The sequence below is a fragment of the Drosophila bipectinata genome, chromosome XL (assembly GCF_030179905.1).
Source record: "Drosophila bipectinata strain 14024-0381.07 chromosome XL, DbipHiC1v2, whole genome shotgun sequence".
Taxonomy (NCBI): Eukaryota; Metazoa; Arthropoda; class Insecta; order Diptera; family Drosophilidae; genus Drosophila; species Drosophila bipectinata.
Window position 1 is genome coordinate 16,775,381 of NC_091734.1, and position 17,028 is coordinate 16,792,408.

At 38.8% G+C, this 17,028-nt stretch overlaps 1 protein-coding gene across 6 annotated transcripts in view; it reads right to left on the reverse strand.

Annotated features, from left to right (window-relative positions):
- Positions 1–7,825: 7,825 nt before the first annotated feature.
- The window catches only part of Rhp (GTP-Rho-binding protein rhophilin), a 227,250-nt gene continuing 218,047 nt past the window's right edge, over positions 7,826–17,028 (reverse strand). For 3 of the 6 annotated variants that reach the window (XM_070283062.1, XM_070283016.1, XM_070283045.1), the window contains exon 12: positions 7,828–8,344. In XM_070283062.1, coding sequence (XP_070139163.1) covers positions 8,057–8,344 — 288 coding nt within the window. In that variant the 3' untranslated portion in view covers positions 7,828–8,056. Of the gene's footprint in view, positions 8,345–17,028 lie in introns of all 6 variants that reach the window. The other 3 variants (XM_070283104.1, XM_070283002.1, XM_070283088.1) reach the window with 3 other exon arrangements.

The window sequence follows — 17,028 nt, forward strand, 5'->3', positions numbered from 1 at the left end:
ATCAGGAGCAGCAACGTCAGTGGCAACAACATCAGCAGCAATAATTATAAATTAGTCCTCGGCAAGTTTCGTTTTTGATTTTGATATAAACTCTTAAATTCAGTTTTTAAACTTAATTTAATTTAAAATAACACATCATGTCGACTAAGGACAAAATTCCAATTATCGAAGACCAGGTGCGCCTCACCCGGCAAATAGATGCGCTTCTCGCAAAAAATTCATATACAGAAGAGGATAGGGAGGCATTAAAAAATTTGGAGCAAAAAGTCTTTACGAACCATAATCATTTGGTTCAACTCGGTCCTGTAGAGCATGACTATTTCCGAAAAAATCACTTCGAAAGCATGCTATTAAATATTAAGTCCGCCAGCAACAAAATTAAAAAATATATTGGCCAGGATGAGCTTTTTTTGAGGCTTGAGGGGGCTATAAAGAACCTCGAGGATTACCTCGAGATAACTTATGTGGAGATTCAGGAAAGGAAAAATGAAACCTTTCCTATAAGAATTAAAAAATTAAGAATGCTTCTTAGTAAAATCGATACAGTGTCCGATTTAATAAATATTGAAGGGCTCAATAATAAATATATGAGCAAAATTATAGAGCTCAAAGAGGATGTGGAAATACACATCGAGCTAATGGATAATAAAATCCAAGAAAAAACTCCTAACAAGGTAGAAGGTGGTTGCCCTAGAATGGACGAACTACCTAGCCTACCAAAAATTGAGGTTCCCAATTTTTCTGGAAATTCCAAAGATTGGGACCATTTTTATGAATTGTTTAAGGAGCTGGTTCATTCAAGGATGGATTTAAGTCCATCCTTGAAGCTAAGCTACCTTAAAAGTGCTCTAAAAGGGGAAGCACGAAATGTGGTTTCCCATTTATTGCTTGGCTCAGGCAACAATTACGATGCTGCCTGGGAATTACTGATTAAGCGATATGAGAATAATAGGAAAATATTCTCAGAACAGCTTAATCGCCTCATTGAGCTTCCAAAAATAAATTTGGACTCATATAGGCACCTTAAAAATATTATATAATCGATTCAATCAATGAATCGATTTATATGATGCGCCTAAAAGCAAATCTGACCGAAGAATCAGATTGCATTTTTGCGCATATTATTTTAAAGAAATTAAGTATTGAGGCTCTACAGCAGTATGAGGGCCAAGTAAAAAAATCGAGTGAAATCCAAAATTTAAAGGATGTCACAGACTTTTTAGATCAACGGCTTAGTTCGTTGACATCAGTGGGAAATGAGTTACCCACAAAGAAAATTATAAAAAATAATACAAATGACCAAAGATGCCCGATGTGCCAATTGCCCGGGCATCCAATTGTTTATTGTTTCAAATTTAAAGCTTTAAGTCCTCAGGCCAGAATGGACGTGGCTAAAAAAGTGAATTTGTGCTACCGATGTTTAAAGCACAGTCCAAACATCAGATGCACAAGCGAGCTAGTATGCTCATATTGTCAAAAACCACATCATAGCATGTTGCATTGTAAAAGGGAGAATGTAAATACATGCATGACCTCTGAACCAGCGTTGTTGGCCGCAGCGTATGTTCAGATTAAAGGTCATGATGGTGAATTCGGAAAGTTCAGAGCATTGATTGACAATGGCTCACAAAGCACTTTGATTTCTGAAGAAGCGGCACAAAAACTTAAGTTGCATAAAATAAAAGCGCACACTGAAATAAGTGGAGTATCACCAACAGGTGCGTGTGTGTCAAACCACAAGCTAAAATTAATCATTAAAAATAGCAGTACATTTTCTAAAGAATTTTACACAAATGCTATTATTTTACCCAAATTAATGAAATGTCTACCCACTAATGAAATTTCTGTAAACAAGTCGGATTGGGAAGAATTCTATTTAGCGGATCCCAATTTCGACCAACCTGGTCGAATTGACCTTGTAATTGGTGCGGATTTATATCCCCTAATCTTACTGCCGGAGATAACCAAAAAAGGTAGGCTTCTTGGGCAAAAAACGGTCTTTGGATGGACAGTGTCAGGGTGCACAAAATCCAGAGGAAGTAAATCGATTGTAGCAACCAGTATAGAACTAAAACATATGGATCGATATTGGGAGGTAGAAGAAGAGGATAGCAATGACTTAGAGACAGAAATTTGTGAAAATAATTTTAAAAAATTTACTAAAAAAGATTCCAATGGAAAATATATTGTAGCTATTCCCTTTAAAGAAAATATAACATTAGGAGACTCAAAGAATCAAGCAATGGCTCGTTTCATGAATTTAGAAAAAAAGTTACTAAAAAATGAAAAACTTCGAATTGAATATTCAAAATTTATGAAAGAATATTTGGACTTAGGACATATGGTAGAGGTAAATGATGAAGGCAAATACTACCTTCCTCACCAAGCTGTTATAAGGGAATCGAGTCTTACAACAAAATTAAGAGTAGTTTTTGATGCCTCAGCCAAAACCAGCAATAGCAAAAGCTTAAACGACATTATGTGGGTTGGACCAAAAGTTCAAAAAGATATTTTCGATATAATGATAAATTGGCGTAAATGGGAATATGTAGTGTCATCGGACATTGAGAAAATGTACCGACAAATCAAAATAAAACATGGGGATCAAAAATTTCAATATATATTGTGGAGAGATGACCCAAAAACAAAAATAAAAACCTACAAATTAACGACTGTAACTTATGGTACCGCTTCCGCCCCATATTTAGCAACCAGAGTATTGGCAGATGTAGGTGAAAATTGCCAAAACAAAATGATCGGGGAAATAATAAAAAATGATTTTTATATGGACGACCTTATGACAGGTGCAAATTCAATAGAGGATGCCAGAACCATAGTTAAATTAATTTCTAAGGAACTATCGAGCTCTGGGTTTAATTTGAGAAAGTGGGTTTCGAATGACCCAAAAATACTAGAAATGGTAGAAAACTCAGGAGACAATAAAATAGTTAGCATCAAGGAAGATGAGTTTATAAAAACCTTAGGGCTACAATGGGACCCTAGCAAAGACGAGTTTAAATTCACAGTATGTTGTACTGAACCTAAAAAACTAACTAAAAGATTCATCTTGTCCACATTAGCAAAAATATTCGATCCATTAGGTTGGTTGGCACCGGTAACAATTGTGGGAAAAATCTTTATGCAAAAATTGTGGACAACAGGAATCAATTGGGATGAAGAGCTAGGTATGGAAGATCGTAAGGAATGGGAAGATTATAATTCTGGGTTAGAGGAATTAGGGCAAATAAGGGTCCCTAGATGGATCAATTTCAAATTTGAATTAGGTATTCAAATTCATGGCTTTGCAGACGCGTCGGAAAAGGCTTATGCGGCCGTAGTTTATGCCAAGGTGGGATCGAAAGTGACTATAATCGCTAGCAAAAGTAGGGTGAATCCAATCAAAAATAGAAAAACTATCCCGAAACTAGAACTATGCGCAGCACATTTGCTGAGTAAGTTAATGATGCGCATAACGGAAGCCATGAAAAATTACAAATTAGAAATTTATGCATGGAGTGATTCAACCATAACGCTAGCCTGGATTAAGAATGGGTTGAATAAGATAAAATTTATCAGACGTAGAACAGACGAAATTCGGGAATTGAAAAATACTGAATGGAATCATATAAGATCCGAAGATAATCCAGCAGACCTTGCATCAAGAGGAGTTTGCGCAAATCAATTGGTGAATTGCGATCTTTGGTGGAGAGGGCCAAAATGGTTGACTGAGCCAAAAAGCCAATGGCCACAGTCGCCGATCATTGAGGAATCCTTAACACTAAATACATTGGTAAAAACCAAAGATGACAGGATTTACGAATTGATGCAAAAGTTCTCTTGCATGCATAAATTAACCCGAGTAATAGCTTATGTAATGCGATTTTTGATAAAAACCAGAAAAAACTCTAACCCAAAGTTTTTAACAGCAAAAGAATTAAAAGAAGCTGAAATAATCATAATTAAAAAACAACAGGAGTGGCAATTTAATAAAGAAATAAAATACCTAAAAGGTAATAAAGAGCTTGAAATAAGTAGTAAAATAATAGGTCTGAACCCGTTTTTAGACACTAATGGAATACTTCGGGTAGGTGGAAGACTACAAAATTCTAAAGCGGAATTTGAAGTAAAGCATCCTATAATTTTAGACAAAAGTCACATTTCGACTTTAATAGTAAGGGATGCTCATAAAAACACGTTTCATGGAGGTATAAATCTAATGAGAAACTTTGTACAACGCAAATATTGGGTATTTGGGTTAAAAAATTTATTAAAAAAACAGCTGAGAGAGTGTGTAAAATGTTCAAGGTATCGAAAAAATACAATAGAACAAATAATGGGAAATCTGCCCGATTACAGGGTAAACATAACACATCCCTTCTTAAATACGGGTATTGATTATGCAGGGCCATACCTTATAAGATGCTCCAAAAACCGAGGTCAAAAAACATTTAAAGGATATATTGCAGTATTTGTTTGCATGGCTACAAAAGCTATTCATTTAGAAGTAGTTAGTGACTTAACGTCTGATGCATTTCTAGCTGCATTTAAGCGGTTTGTAGCTAGAAGGGGAAAATGTGCAAACATTTATTCAGACAATGGAACAAATTTTGTAGGAGCATCAAGAAAATTAGATGAGGAGTTAGAAAAAGCCATTAGGGAAAATAGTAAGATAGCAGCGGAGTTACAAAGGGAAAGGATAGAGTGGCATTTTATTCCCCCGGCAAGCCCCCATTTTGGAGGACTATGGGAAGCAGGAGTAAAATCCATGAAATACCATTTAAAACGAGTAATCGGAGATAATGTACTAACATACGAAGAAATGTCTACATTGCTTTGCCAGATAGAAGCCGTTTTAAATTCAAGACCTTTGTACACTTCCAGCGAGGATATGGATGATAATGAAGTGCTGACTCCTGGTCATTTCTTAATTGGAAGACCCCCATTAGATATAATCGAACCTAATGACGAAACGGGGAAAATTAATAATTTAGATAGATGGAGACTTATTCAGAAAATAAAACGAGATTTTTGGAATAAATGGAAGGATGATTATTTAAATACTTTGCAACAAAGATACAAATGGAAAAGAAATTCTTCAAATATAAAAGAAGGTCAAATTGTCATATTAAAAGATGATAGTTGCCATCCGGCAAGGTGGCCTCTAGGAAGGGTTGAAGAAGTCCACAAAGGAAATGACGAAAAAGTTAGAGTCGTTAAGCTTAGGGTGCAAGAGAATTTGGTAACCAGACCATTGAATAAAATTTGCCCCCTAGCTGGTGTAAATGATCAAGATGATGCAGAAGCACATCAAAATAGATCGAACTCGCCCAGAACAAGAAGCAGTGCTAGATTGTCTAAGTTAGGAATGATGATGGCCTTAATGATGCTCTCATTATGCTGTCAGTTGACAAACGCAGCACCGGAAATAAAAGATCCAAAATACCGTATTGAACAAATTTCTAAAGCCTCGTCCATATATTTAGATCCGATGGGAGACATAGAAGTTGTCTCATCATCATGGAATTTGGTGATATTCTACGATATGGAAGCATATTTTGAGATGATCCATAAAGGAAAGAGCATAATCACCAAAATGAGAGTAGTTTGTGAAAAACTTCATGGGTTTGAGGATCAGTGCTACCTTATTTTGGGCAATACACTTAAACAGATTCTAGAGTTGGAGGAGAATAATAAACTCTTCATGACTCATAATAAATCGAGGCAAAGGCGGGCACCGTTTGAATTTATAGGATCTTTATACCATATTCTGTTTGGAGTAATGGATGAAGATGATCGGGTTCAAATGGAAGAAAACATGAAAAATTTATTGAGCAACCAACAAAATTTAAAAGAATTAAGCAAAAAACAAACTTCATTAGTCGAATCCACTACTAATATTCTAAAGAAAACAACGGAAGAAGTCAATGCAAACTTCCTAAGTATGAACAAAAGGATAGAAAATATGACTTTAATATTGCAAGAGTCATATTACGTATACAAAGAATCTATCAAATTTTTTATGGTCACGAAGGAATTAAGTAGTCTGATCGATGAATGTGAAAAAATACAAGCTGGCATCATAAGCCTGTTAATTGACATTAACCATGGAAGGCTTTACACCAACATTTTGCGTCCAAGTCAGCTTAAAACTGAAATTGCTAAAATTAAGGACGTCCTATCCGAAAATTTAATTCTTCCATGGAAAAGATCAGGTACGGAATTAAAGGATGTATACACCTTACTTACCGCAAGAGGGTTATTCGTTGATAAAAAACTAATCATCAATGCGAAAATTCCTCTGTTTGGGCGACATGCATCTAAACTGTATAGGGTTATTCCTGTTCCAGTCAGAACAGAAAACCACACTATTCTAGCTCAAATTGAGTCGGAATATTTAGTGTACAACTTTGAAATAGATTCATACCACCTAATGACGGAGTCTACAATTAGTAAATGTCAAAAGTGGCAAACAAACAAAAGAGTTTGTGACGGCAGCTGGCCATGGAGCAATGGCAACGATAATAGTTGCCAGCTAGGACCCCTTAAACCTAACAGACCTTCCAATTGCTTTTACAAATCTGTCCTTTCATCAATTTCTTTTTGGGTAGAGCTAGAAAAAAGAAGTAGTTGGTTGTTTAAAGTTGAGGAAAACACTAAGTTGAGGCTCCAATGTGGACAATCCAAAATCCAAATTATTGATTTGCCAGAGCAAGGCATATTAACAATCAGTTCAGAATGTACAGCCCGGACCGATGATAAAATTTTAATTGCTCAGCACATTATTGAAACAGAAAGTCAAGAGGAATTAGCTTCGGCTTATATAGGAGAAATAGGAGAAATTCCTAGAATTGCTTGGGACCCTCTAAAGCCTCCTGTTATAAATCATACAGCAGAAATAGCTCAACTGGCCAAACAAATTGAAGATTTGAAAAAACAAAATGTAGAGTTAAAAAATGTCGATTTTCATCATGTGTCAGGTCATAGCTCCTTAATTTTAGTAATAATAATCATTGCTGTGCTAATTATATCATATTATAAAAAATTAAAATCGAGAAGACAATTGTTAGCTATAGCACTGCCAACTCCAATGTCAAATGTTTAAATAATAATAAAAATTTGTTCAGAATTAATCTTATAAAAAAAAATGTGTTATTTGTACATCTAAAATGATAAGAAAAATATATACTAAGGCTCTTTTGTGGCCCCTTGCAGGATGTTCAGACATTAGGTCGAACATAACAAATAAAAACTTAAACAATTTTAAAATATTTAAGATATTAAAATTCAAAAAGAAAATATATCTGTAAAAAATATAATATACAGTCCACTACTCTTTGTTATCGAACAATTATAATAATACTGAAGAAATAGAATAAATAAATGTAATACGAAAGCAAAAATACACATATACATAAATAAAATCTAAAAACAGCACACACCTTTTTGTGGCCCTTTCCAGAATGTTCAAGCGTTGAACACTATTTTATATATTCCAAAGTTAGAGTTTCAAGGGATCAGACCCATGTAATACGAGTCAAACAGATGGTTTAAAACCGATCCCCTGCAGCCTAACACAAACACAAGCATCGTAAATAACAAACATAAGTGCATCCGCTTCTCACACTTGAGAAAGGGTCGCATAGCATGTCAACGTGCAGTGCGTTGATAAGTAGTTTTTTAATAGTTTTAAGATTTTCATGTATGTTACTTATAAGAGAACTTTGACGAATAAAATCAGTTTTGAAACGGAACTCATTGGAGTACAACCTTAATTTTGGGGCTCCTCTTAACACATTCTTATCCGCACAATGTAATCGATCTTAGTGTGAGTAAAAAAATTTAATCGAATATAAGCCAAAAAATATATAATTAACAGTTCCACTCAGACTTTTACAGGATATATAACGTTATGTCTAACAGGGGTCTAATGTTGGAGTGTTTACTTTATTATTATTAAAAATAAACAGAAAACTTAGAACTTTTTTGCTAAGCTTGCACTTCGTCTAAATCAGTGGTCGGCACCACAATACATTGATATGATTTTACCGCATTAGTGTTAGTAACGAATAGCAGAAAGTAGGCTCTGAGCATGACGTTTCACACATTTATACTGTATGTGTGTGGCAGAGCTCGGGCAGAGAAATTTCCTATGCCCCCGAGATAGGGCCGTGCCGACCTCTGGTCTAAATGGATTCCAAGGACTGGCTGACGTCACGCCAACGATTTTTGAAGTCGTCGAAATGCTAGAATCGAGCTTGTGAGTTACACCACTTGATTTGGAAATGGAGGTATCCAGTATAACTTGCGCAGATATTGTTGGTATTGAGTCGCTTGTTGACAACGGCTAAAAAAAAAAAATGTTAAAAAATTAGAGGTACGTTTATAAATATGATTTTAAAACAAAAAATCTAGAACGAAAAATAATTAAGCAAAGACGACGTTTATTGAAAAAGTTTTTGACAAAGTAAAGGTAGCGACACTGGCCCTAAGATATAGCCATCACAAATCTATGTAGAACAGAGACCCGCCAAATTCTTTGCAGCCACAAAGTAATAATAACTGCTAGAGCTCTCAGGTGTGGCTTAAAAAGGTGGAATAAGTGAGAAGCGTGCTTCCATCGTATAGCATGATGCCAAGGCTCTTCTAGAAATTTCACCTAGAAAACATGCAATAGATAAATTGCATGAAACAAAAGTGCAAACCAAGACTGAAGAGCATTTCCGAATCGTGTCCAAATATCTGGACACTGTACAGAAAAACTATTACACGTACCAGCTGAAAAGCAGTAAGGGCCTTCAAGTGGTAGTAAAGGGAATAGAACCTGATGTTACCGCCGAGGAAATAAAAACCGCCCTTAAAGAAAAGGGCTTCACCGCCAAGAATGTTATTAACATTCTAAATAAAGATAAAAAGCCAAAACCCCTCTTCAAGCCAGAAAGCAGGTCGCTGAAGAAGAACGAAGTCCAACCAATCTACAATCTGCAATATATTTTGCATCGGAAAATCACTGTTGAAGAGCCACATAAACGCAACGGTCCAGTGCAATGCACTAACTGTCAAGAGTATGGACACACAAGGTCTTACTGCACACTTCGGGCTGTCTGTGTAGTCTGCGGGGACGCCCACAAGTCCGCTTGCTGCACTACAAACAAGGACAGTACCGTGAAGAAATGTGGAAACTGCGGAGGCAGCCATACGGCAAACTATAGAGGATTTATGGTGTATAAGGAGTTAAAGAGTCGCATGCGTCAAGCGACCGTAACGCGCAACCAAAATTCACAGAATGCGTACATTGCGTCAAAAACTACGCCAGACGTCTTCTTCGCCAAAGCTGCGAGATCCTCATTTGGTCCACTAAACACCACCAACGGCTTCTCCTATGCCGATGCCCTACGATCTGGAAGGGAAATTCCAATTCAGCCTAACTCTCAAAGCGCTCCACAGGCCCCAGAACAGCCACACAGCAAAATGGAAACTATGATGCTTACCCTCCAAAAAAGTATGATGGAGCTTATATCATTCATGAAAACGACCATGCAAACGCTTGTTCAAAACCAGAACACGGTGATATAGCTGCTCGTAGCACAACAGTCTAAATAATCTATGCAGGCGCTACGAATATCAATGTGGAACGCCAATGGTATCTCACGGCATAAACTAGAATTGTCACAATTCTTGACCGAAAACCATATTGACGTTATGCTACTGGTGGAAACGCATCTTACAAGCAAATACAACTTTCATATAAGAGGCTACACACTCTACCGCACAGATCATCCAGATGGGAAAGCCCACGGCGGAACTGGAGTTCTAATCAGGGAACGCATTAAACACCATTTTCACAAAAGGTTTGCAACAAACTTCTTGCAGGCCACATCGATACAAATTCAGTCAAGCAACGGAATCCTTTCAATCGCTGCCGTTTACTGCCCTCCTCGTTTCTCAATCTCGGAAGGACAATTTATGGACTTCTACAATTCACTTGGGGATCGATTTATAGCCGCAGGAGACTACAACGCCAAACATACGCACTGGGGATCACGTCTAGTGACTCCCAAAGGAAGACAATTGTACAATGCAATTATAAATGTGAAAAATAAACTGGACTACGTTTCCCCTGGAAGTCCCGTATACTGGCCAACAGACTCACGAAAGCTCCCAGAACTTATTGATTTTGCAGTGACAAAAAACATACCTCGCAATCTAATAAGTGCCAAAGCAGTCTCGGACTTATCATCAGATCACTCGCCTGTGCTTCTAACGCTTCTTCAAAGCCCAGAAATAACCGAACACCCCTTCAGCCTGACGACGCCAAAAACGAACTGGCTAAAATACAAAAAGTACCTGAGTGCCCACATAGAACTCGCCCCGGAATTTAACATGGAATCGGATATCGACTACGCTACGAGCGCCCTGGAAGAAGTACTCGTTGCAGCTGATAAAATCTCTACTCCTCATAGGAAAGAAGAAGACCGAAACAAACACTTCAAATCTAATCAGCAAATCGAACAGCTCGTGCGAGAAAAGAGGCGCACGCGTCGTGATTGGCAAAACAGCAGATCACCAGCTTCAAAACAACGCCTTAAGGAAGCAACCCGATTACTCGACCAGGCTCTTCACCAACAGGAAGAAAATGCACAGCTGAGGTACATCCAGAACCTCTCGCCAACAAGCACAAAGTTCCCCTGTGGGGGGCCCACCCAAATCTTAGCGCCCCAATTGAAACGACCACCCCGATAAGAAACTCTTCGGGATGCAGGGCTTGCAGCGACGAAGACCGTCACACATCTCCAAAGTGTCTTCCAGCCAAACCCAGCCTCAAATTCATTCCTTCTGCCAGTAATCAGCCAGAGTCCTCCCCTCAGCCAGCCGCACCTTCATTCCGGCCGAACGAAATCGAAAAAGTCATAAGAGGGCTAAAACCAAAAAAGGCTCCCGGTGGTGACCTATTGACCCCAAAGATGCTGATAGAAGTTTCAAAATGCGCTATAGAGGTCGTCTGCAAACTATTTAATGGAGTCATTAATCTTGGCTATTTCCCAAAAAAGTGGAAGAAATCCATCATTATTATGATTCCGAAGCCTGGAAAAGACCACACAATTCCGTCATCATCCAGACCAACAAGCCTTCTATCTTGTTTGTCTAAATTGTTTGAAAAATGCTTGTTAACTCGCATAATACCACATCTGGAAGCTTGCAATATTATCCCGGCACACCAATTTGGCTTCCGAAAACTATGGAACCATCGAACAAGTGAACAGATTAACATCCGAAACACGCGCAGCATTCGAACAGCGAGAATACTGCAGCGCTATTTTCCTCGACGTATCTCAAGCTTTCGACCGAGTTTGGCTCATCGGACTCATGCACAAAATTAAAACGTATTTGCCAACATACACCCACAAGCTACTGGAATCATACCTCTACAATAGGGTATTCTCAGTGAGATGCAACGCAGCTACTTCGGGCGACTACACCATCGAAGCTGGAGTTCCACAAGGAAGCGCTCTCGGCCCGTGTCTATATGTTCTGTATACTGCGGATATTCCTACGAGCGCACAACTAACAACCTCAACGTTTGCCGACGATACCGCTATCCTTAGTCGCTCCAGATGCCCAACGCAGGCAAAAACCCAACTGGCTAATCATCTCACAATAGTGGAAAGGTGGCTGTCCGACTGGCGCATTAAAATAAACGAACAAAAGTGTAAACATATAACGTTTACTCTTAATAGACAAACATGCCCTCCGCTTTTACTAAACGGTATGCAGAAGCTAACGACGTAACGTACCTTGGCATTCACCTTGATAGACGACTTACCTGGCGCAAGCACATCGAATGCAAAAAGATGCACCTAAAACTGAAAGCCAGCAGCCTCCACTGGATCATAAACTCACGATCGCCACTATGTCTGGACTGCAAGTTACTACTGTACAATTCAGTCCTAAAGCCAATCTGGACGTATGGCTCCCAGCTGTGGGGGAACGCGAGCAGCAGCAACATAGACATCATACAGCGCGCACAATCAAAAATCTCGAGAACTATCACAGGGGCACCTTGGTATGTTCGCAACGAAAACATCCACCGGGACATGGGTATCCTCGCAGTGAAAGACGAACTCCAGAAGCAAAAAGAGTCATACAAAGAAGAACTGTCTTCGCGCCCAAATTTTCTCGCTCGGGGATTGACTCGGGTTTCTAGCGTATCCCGCCTTAGATGCAACGACCTCCCAACCCAGCAATCGATTTTTAGGGCCGTCTAACTCCGTATCAGTCAATATAACTGTTAGTTAAGTTAAAAATATAAGATTTGATGCACCTCTTGTTAGTCTCGCAAAGAGAAGATTCAAGAAATAAAAGCAACGTTAAAAAAAAATAAAAAAAAAAGATAAGATAAGATAGACTAATTGATATGGGTTCAGAATTGAACAAACTACAAAATACATTTAGACCTAAAGAGAAGTCTCGAAGTTTAATTTTATTTCTAAAAACCCAGCTAAAATGCCTTATCTATATATATGTCGGAGAATTGAAACCTTCTCCACGCAAGTTCTCATCAGTCGATTGATCGTTGGCATGTTGCTCTTTGTTGCTCATAATTATCAGTCTACATCTAGCTTTCTTTGAGTTCGGACATTTACTTTTTCGCTCATGTCGCCTCTCGTTTACATCGAGTGCAGTGCAGAAGTTACACCAACTTCGTGGGTGTGAGGCCGCTCGGTGCGCGTCGATCTGCCGGCGTGCCTACCACACCGCTTGTGTGGATTTGCCCTATAAAACTACTTATTAACATTCCGAACTTAATGTGGCAATGTGATAGCTGCGTCATTGGAAATGATTCGCATTCCAAAATAGATGAGCTAAATCATAAAGTTCTGGATCTGGAATCCCTTTTCGAAATCCTTAATGCCAAAAAGGACCATGCCCTGGTAAATGGAGCGGCTGGACCCGCTGGACGCGCCTCTTCGGCTGGGATGCATGTTGTTGCTCCCCCTTCTATGCCTACCAGCACTGGGAGCAAAAAGGCTACACTGGGCCAGGCCCCAACGGCATCTAAGGGGGCTGTCCCGAGGAAGAAGCAAAAAACCCTAATAGGCGCATTGTGGGACAAGCACCCAGTTGCGCTCAGCTTCAAGTGCTTCCCACCTTCATGTTGGTAATCTCGCGACGTCTACCCAACCGGATGCACTGTGCAAGTTTGTCGCAGATAAACTGAATGTGGAGCCAAGTGATTAAGCCTGTGCTAGGCTGAACAAAAAAATTGCTGACGTCAACGCCCTCAATTTCGTCAATTTTAAATTAGGAGTTCCGGAGCAACATTTCCCTACAGGCTTCAATGATGATTTTTGACCTATGTCGGTAAAAGTCTGCCGGTTTGTCCATAGAGAGCCTGCTAAGGTATTGACCTCCCAGCGATTCTACCTTTACCACAATCGCAATCTTCACAAACCCCCAGTAAGCGGCGCCGCTGGAGCCGTTACTTCTTAATCTTCTCAAGCTTCAGTTTGTAACCCCGGTTACTCTCTGCTGCGCTACCAACAACAAACGGAGTGGGCGTTAATGGTAACGGTTGACGCTGTCTTCAATTCCTCCAATAATTTGCTTGCTGTTTGCTGATCGATATTCTTCAACAACAACAACTTTTTTCAAGGGGAGTTGTTTATTTCTTATCTTCACTTGTGGATGTCCAGCAACAACAAGACGATGGTAATCGAGACGTTGGCAGCGCATCGCTGCTCATCTTATCTCTTTTCGCTGGGCCACTCGCTGGTGCTTTCTTTTCGCCGGTGGAAGATGTTTATTTACGTTTTGGACGTGTGGGTGGATCTTTGCTGCGTTTGGATGTGCCTGATTATGAACGCTCAATGTTTTCCCCTGGCACTGGATTGGCCTGCAACAGAACTCTCGCAGGTCAACTAATGAGTCTAATGAAAATTTCTATGTGTCCTCGTCGGCTATTTTGCAAGCTATGCGTATTGGATATGCCTCCACATGCACCAGTACCAGGAGTGCACTTTCATCATTACCTGTAGCTACTCGTCGTCCTCGGACCCCAATAAAAGCCGAAAAGTTCTATTCCAAAATATATCGGATATGAGAACCAAGACCCGGATGATATTCCTCACTTCTTTTGCCTGCGATTTTGATGTAATAACACAGTGCGACAGTGATATGGAACTTTTGAATAGACCAAGTAAAAATTGTTCTTTAGGTCGAATATAGTATAAAACCGTGTTTGAAATTTTTCTAGCACCCTCAAAATCTTGATTTATTTAGAAAAAACGGGTTTTCGGGACTTTTTTGCTTCTAAAAATTCCTAAGCGCGTAATTTTAAAACGGTTTTAAAATTTTTGACGTTTTTTAATAGTTAAATGTTGTGGCTTTTGAAAAAAAATAGATCTTCAATTTATTTCAACAAAAAGGATTAAATTTTTACGCAGGAAACTGACATTTTTGATTTTTTTTCGTGTTTTTCGGACTTTGACGCCATTTTTTCGGTACAACTTCCAAGAAATGGTATCATTTTTTACACATATAAGGAGTAATATAGGAGTAATAGTGTGCCGTTCCATTTCGCTCATTCCTTTCTTTTACACACTTTTACTCCGGAGCGCTAGTAAAATTGCACTAACTTGTTTTGGGAAAATCGTTATAACTTCACCAATTTTCATAATTTCCTAATGGTCTTGTTAATGTTGGTCTTGTTTTATTCAGAATTAACGAGACAATATGAATATGTGTCAAAAAAAGATACCATTTCTTGGAAGTTGTAAAAAATGTTGGAAAAAATGGCGTCAAAGTCCGAAAAACACGACAAAAAATTAATAATGTCAGTTTCATGCCTAAAAATTTTATCCTTTTTGTTGAAATAAATTAAAGATCTATTTTTTTTTCAAAAGCTATAACATTTAACTATTAAAAAACGTCAAAAATTTAAAAATCGGTTTGAACTTACGCGTTTAGGAATTTTTAAGAGAAAAAAGTCTCGGAAAACCGTTTTTTCTAAATAAATTAAGATTTTGAGGGTGTTAGAAAAATTTCAAACACTGTTTTATACTATATTCGACCTAATGAACAATTCCTACTAGGTCTCTTCAAAAGTTCCTCCAATTTTTTTATTTTTGTCGCACTGTGTAATCCTTTTGGAAACGTGGATCAGTGACAAATCTAGCTCCTCTGAGTTCTTCGAGCCTAACTTGTACCATGTATTTCGAAAAGACCGAGATGCATTCAGTACACAAGGTGGGCGAGGTGGTGGTGTTCATCGCTATCCGTCGATCTCTTCAGGCTACACTACTGCGCCTTCCGGTGGCCGACCCTCTACTGGATCAGCTTGCCGTTTCAATCCAGGGCGTCCAAGGCCCGCCCGTCATCATTGCATCATACGTCCCTCCGAACAGCGCATTTAGTACATATCATGCGCATATGGAAAACATCACTAGTTTCTGTACTAAAACGTCGGACGGTAGCTGGCGATTTTAACCTAAGCTCCATTGTCTGGTCTTGGGACCCGGAATCTACCTGCATGCTACCTAGCAACGTTCACCAGAGTCATGAAATTGTAGTTTTAGATGATATTTTTAGTCTGGGCCTCTCCCAAGTAAATAATATTTTTAATGATTTTTAAAAAATTCTTGATCTTATATTTTTAAATAATGTAAAATAATGTAATAATAGTAGAGTAGAATTATGCAATGTACCATGTGATATGCACCACAAGCCGTAAGTAATTCATATTGAGTTTTATAGTTTTTTGCCTTCTGCTTCACCCACTCCATATTATCATCTGACTGATACTAACTTGTCACTTATTAATGCCTCTATTTCAGCCTTTGATTGGGTTTCCCTTTTTTTGGATGGCTCAATCGATGATTGTTATACTAAGTTCTTGGTTGCCCTTTTTAATATTATTGATACTTATGCCCCTGTGAGGGTACGAAGATCCTATAGGCTACCCTGGTATACAAAAGGTTTAAAAAACTTAAAGAATAGAAGGGATAAGCATTACAAAAGATTTATAATGACAGGGGAGTCTCGAGCAGGAGAGCTGTACTGGCAATTTAAGCGGGGATTTAATTTCCTTAATAAGTTTCTCTACAATCAGTATATATCCGATGTCGAAGCTAGCCTTCGATCCAATCCTAAAGCTTTTTGGCGGTTTGTTAACAGCAAAAAGTCAAAATCGGACATACCTTCATCCATATGTTATGGTAATTTAACAACCGACTCGTATCAGGGCGTTTCTGATCTTTTTGCAAAATACTTTGCCTCTAACTTGGAGCCGAAGGTTCCTTGGAGTGATAATAAAACTCTTCTTAGCATTGAGCCTTTTCTCAATGTGAGTAACATGGACGTATTGGACTGTGACCTAGTTGAAGCCACAGAACATTTAACCGAGTCGCTCACACTTGATGTAGATGGTATCTCCCCATTCTTTCTTAAAAGGAGTATCGCTTCCCTTTCTACTCCACTTCAACTGCTGTTCTCCCTGTCGCTCTCTGGTAGATCTGGTAGATTCCCCCACCGGTGGAAGATTACTTCTAAAACGCCTATTCACAAAGGAGGCAGTAGGTGTGATGTTAGCAACTATCGACCTATAGCCAAAATTTGCAACGTCGCTTAGATACTGAAGCGGATAGTAACTAAAAAATGGACTATTCTGGCTCGTAGTTTTATATCCCCCAACCAGCATGGTTTTTTGCCTGGGAGGTCCACTACAACTAATTTTAGCGGTTGACCGACCTTGCCACGTTTCTATTGGAGACGCTATCCATTTGTCACCTCCTCTGGTCTTTCACAAGACAGCTCTCTTGGACCTCTTCTATTTATTATTTTCATCAATGACATCTCGTCATGCTTTCGTCATGCTTAATGTATGCGGACCTTAAAATCTATAAAGCCATTAGCTGCATTAGTGACAGTTACTTGTTACAGGAGGATATATCCAGAGTTTACTCATGGTGCTCCCGTAAACTTCTTCCATTAAACTTATCTAAGTGTATGTTTACCCGTTACAGTAGGCGATCT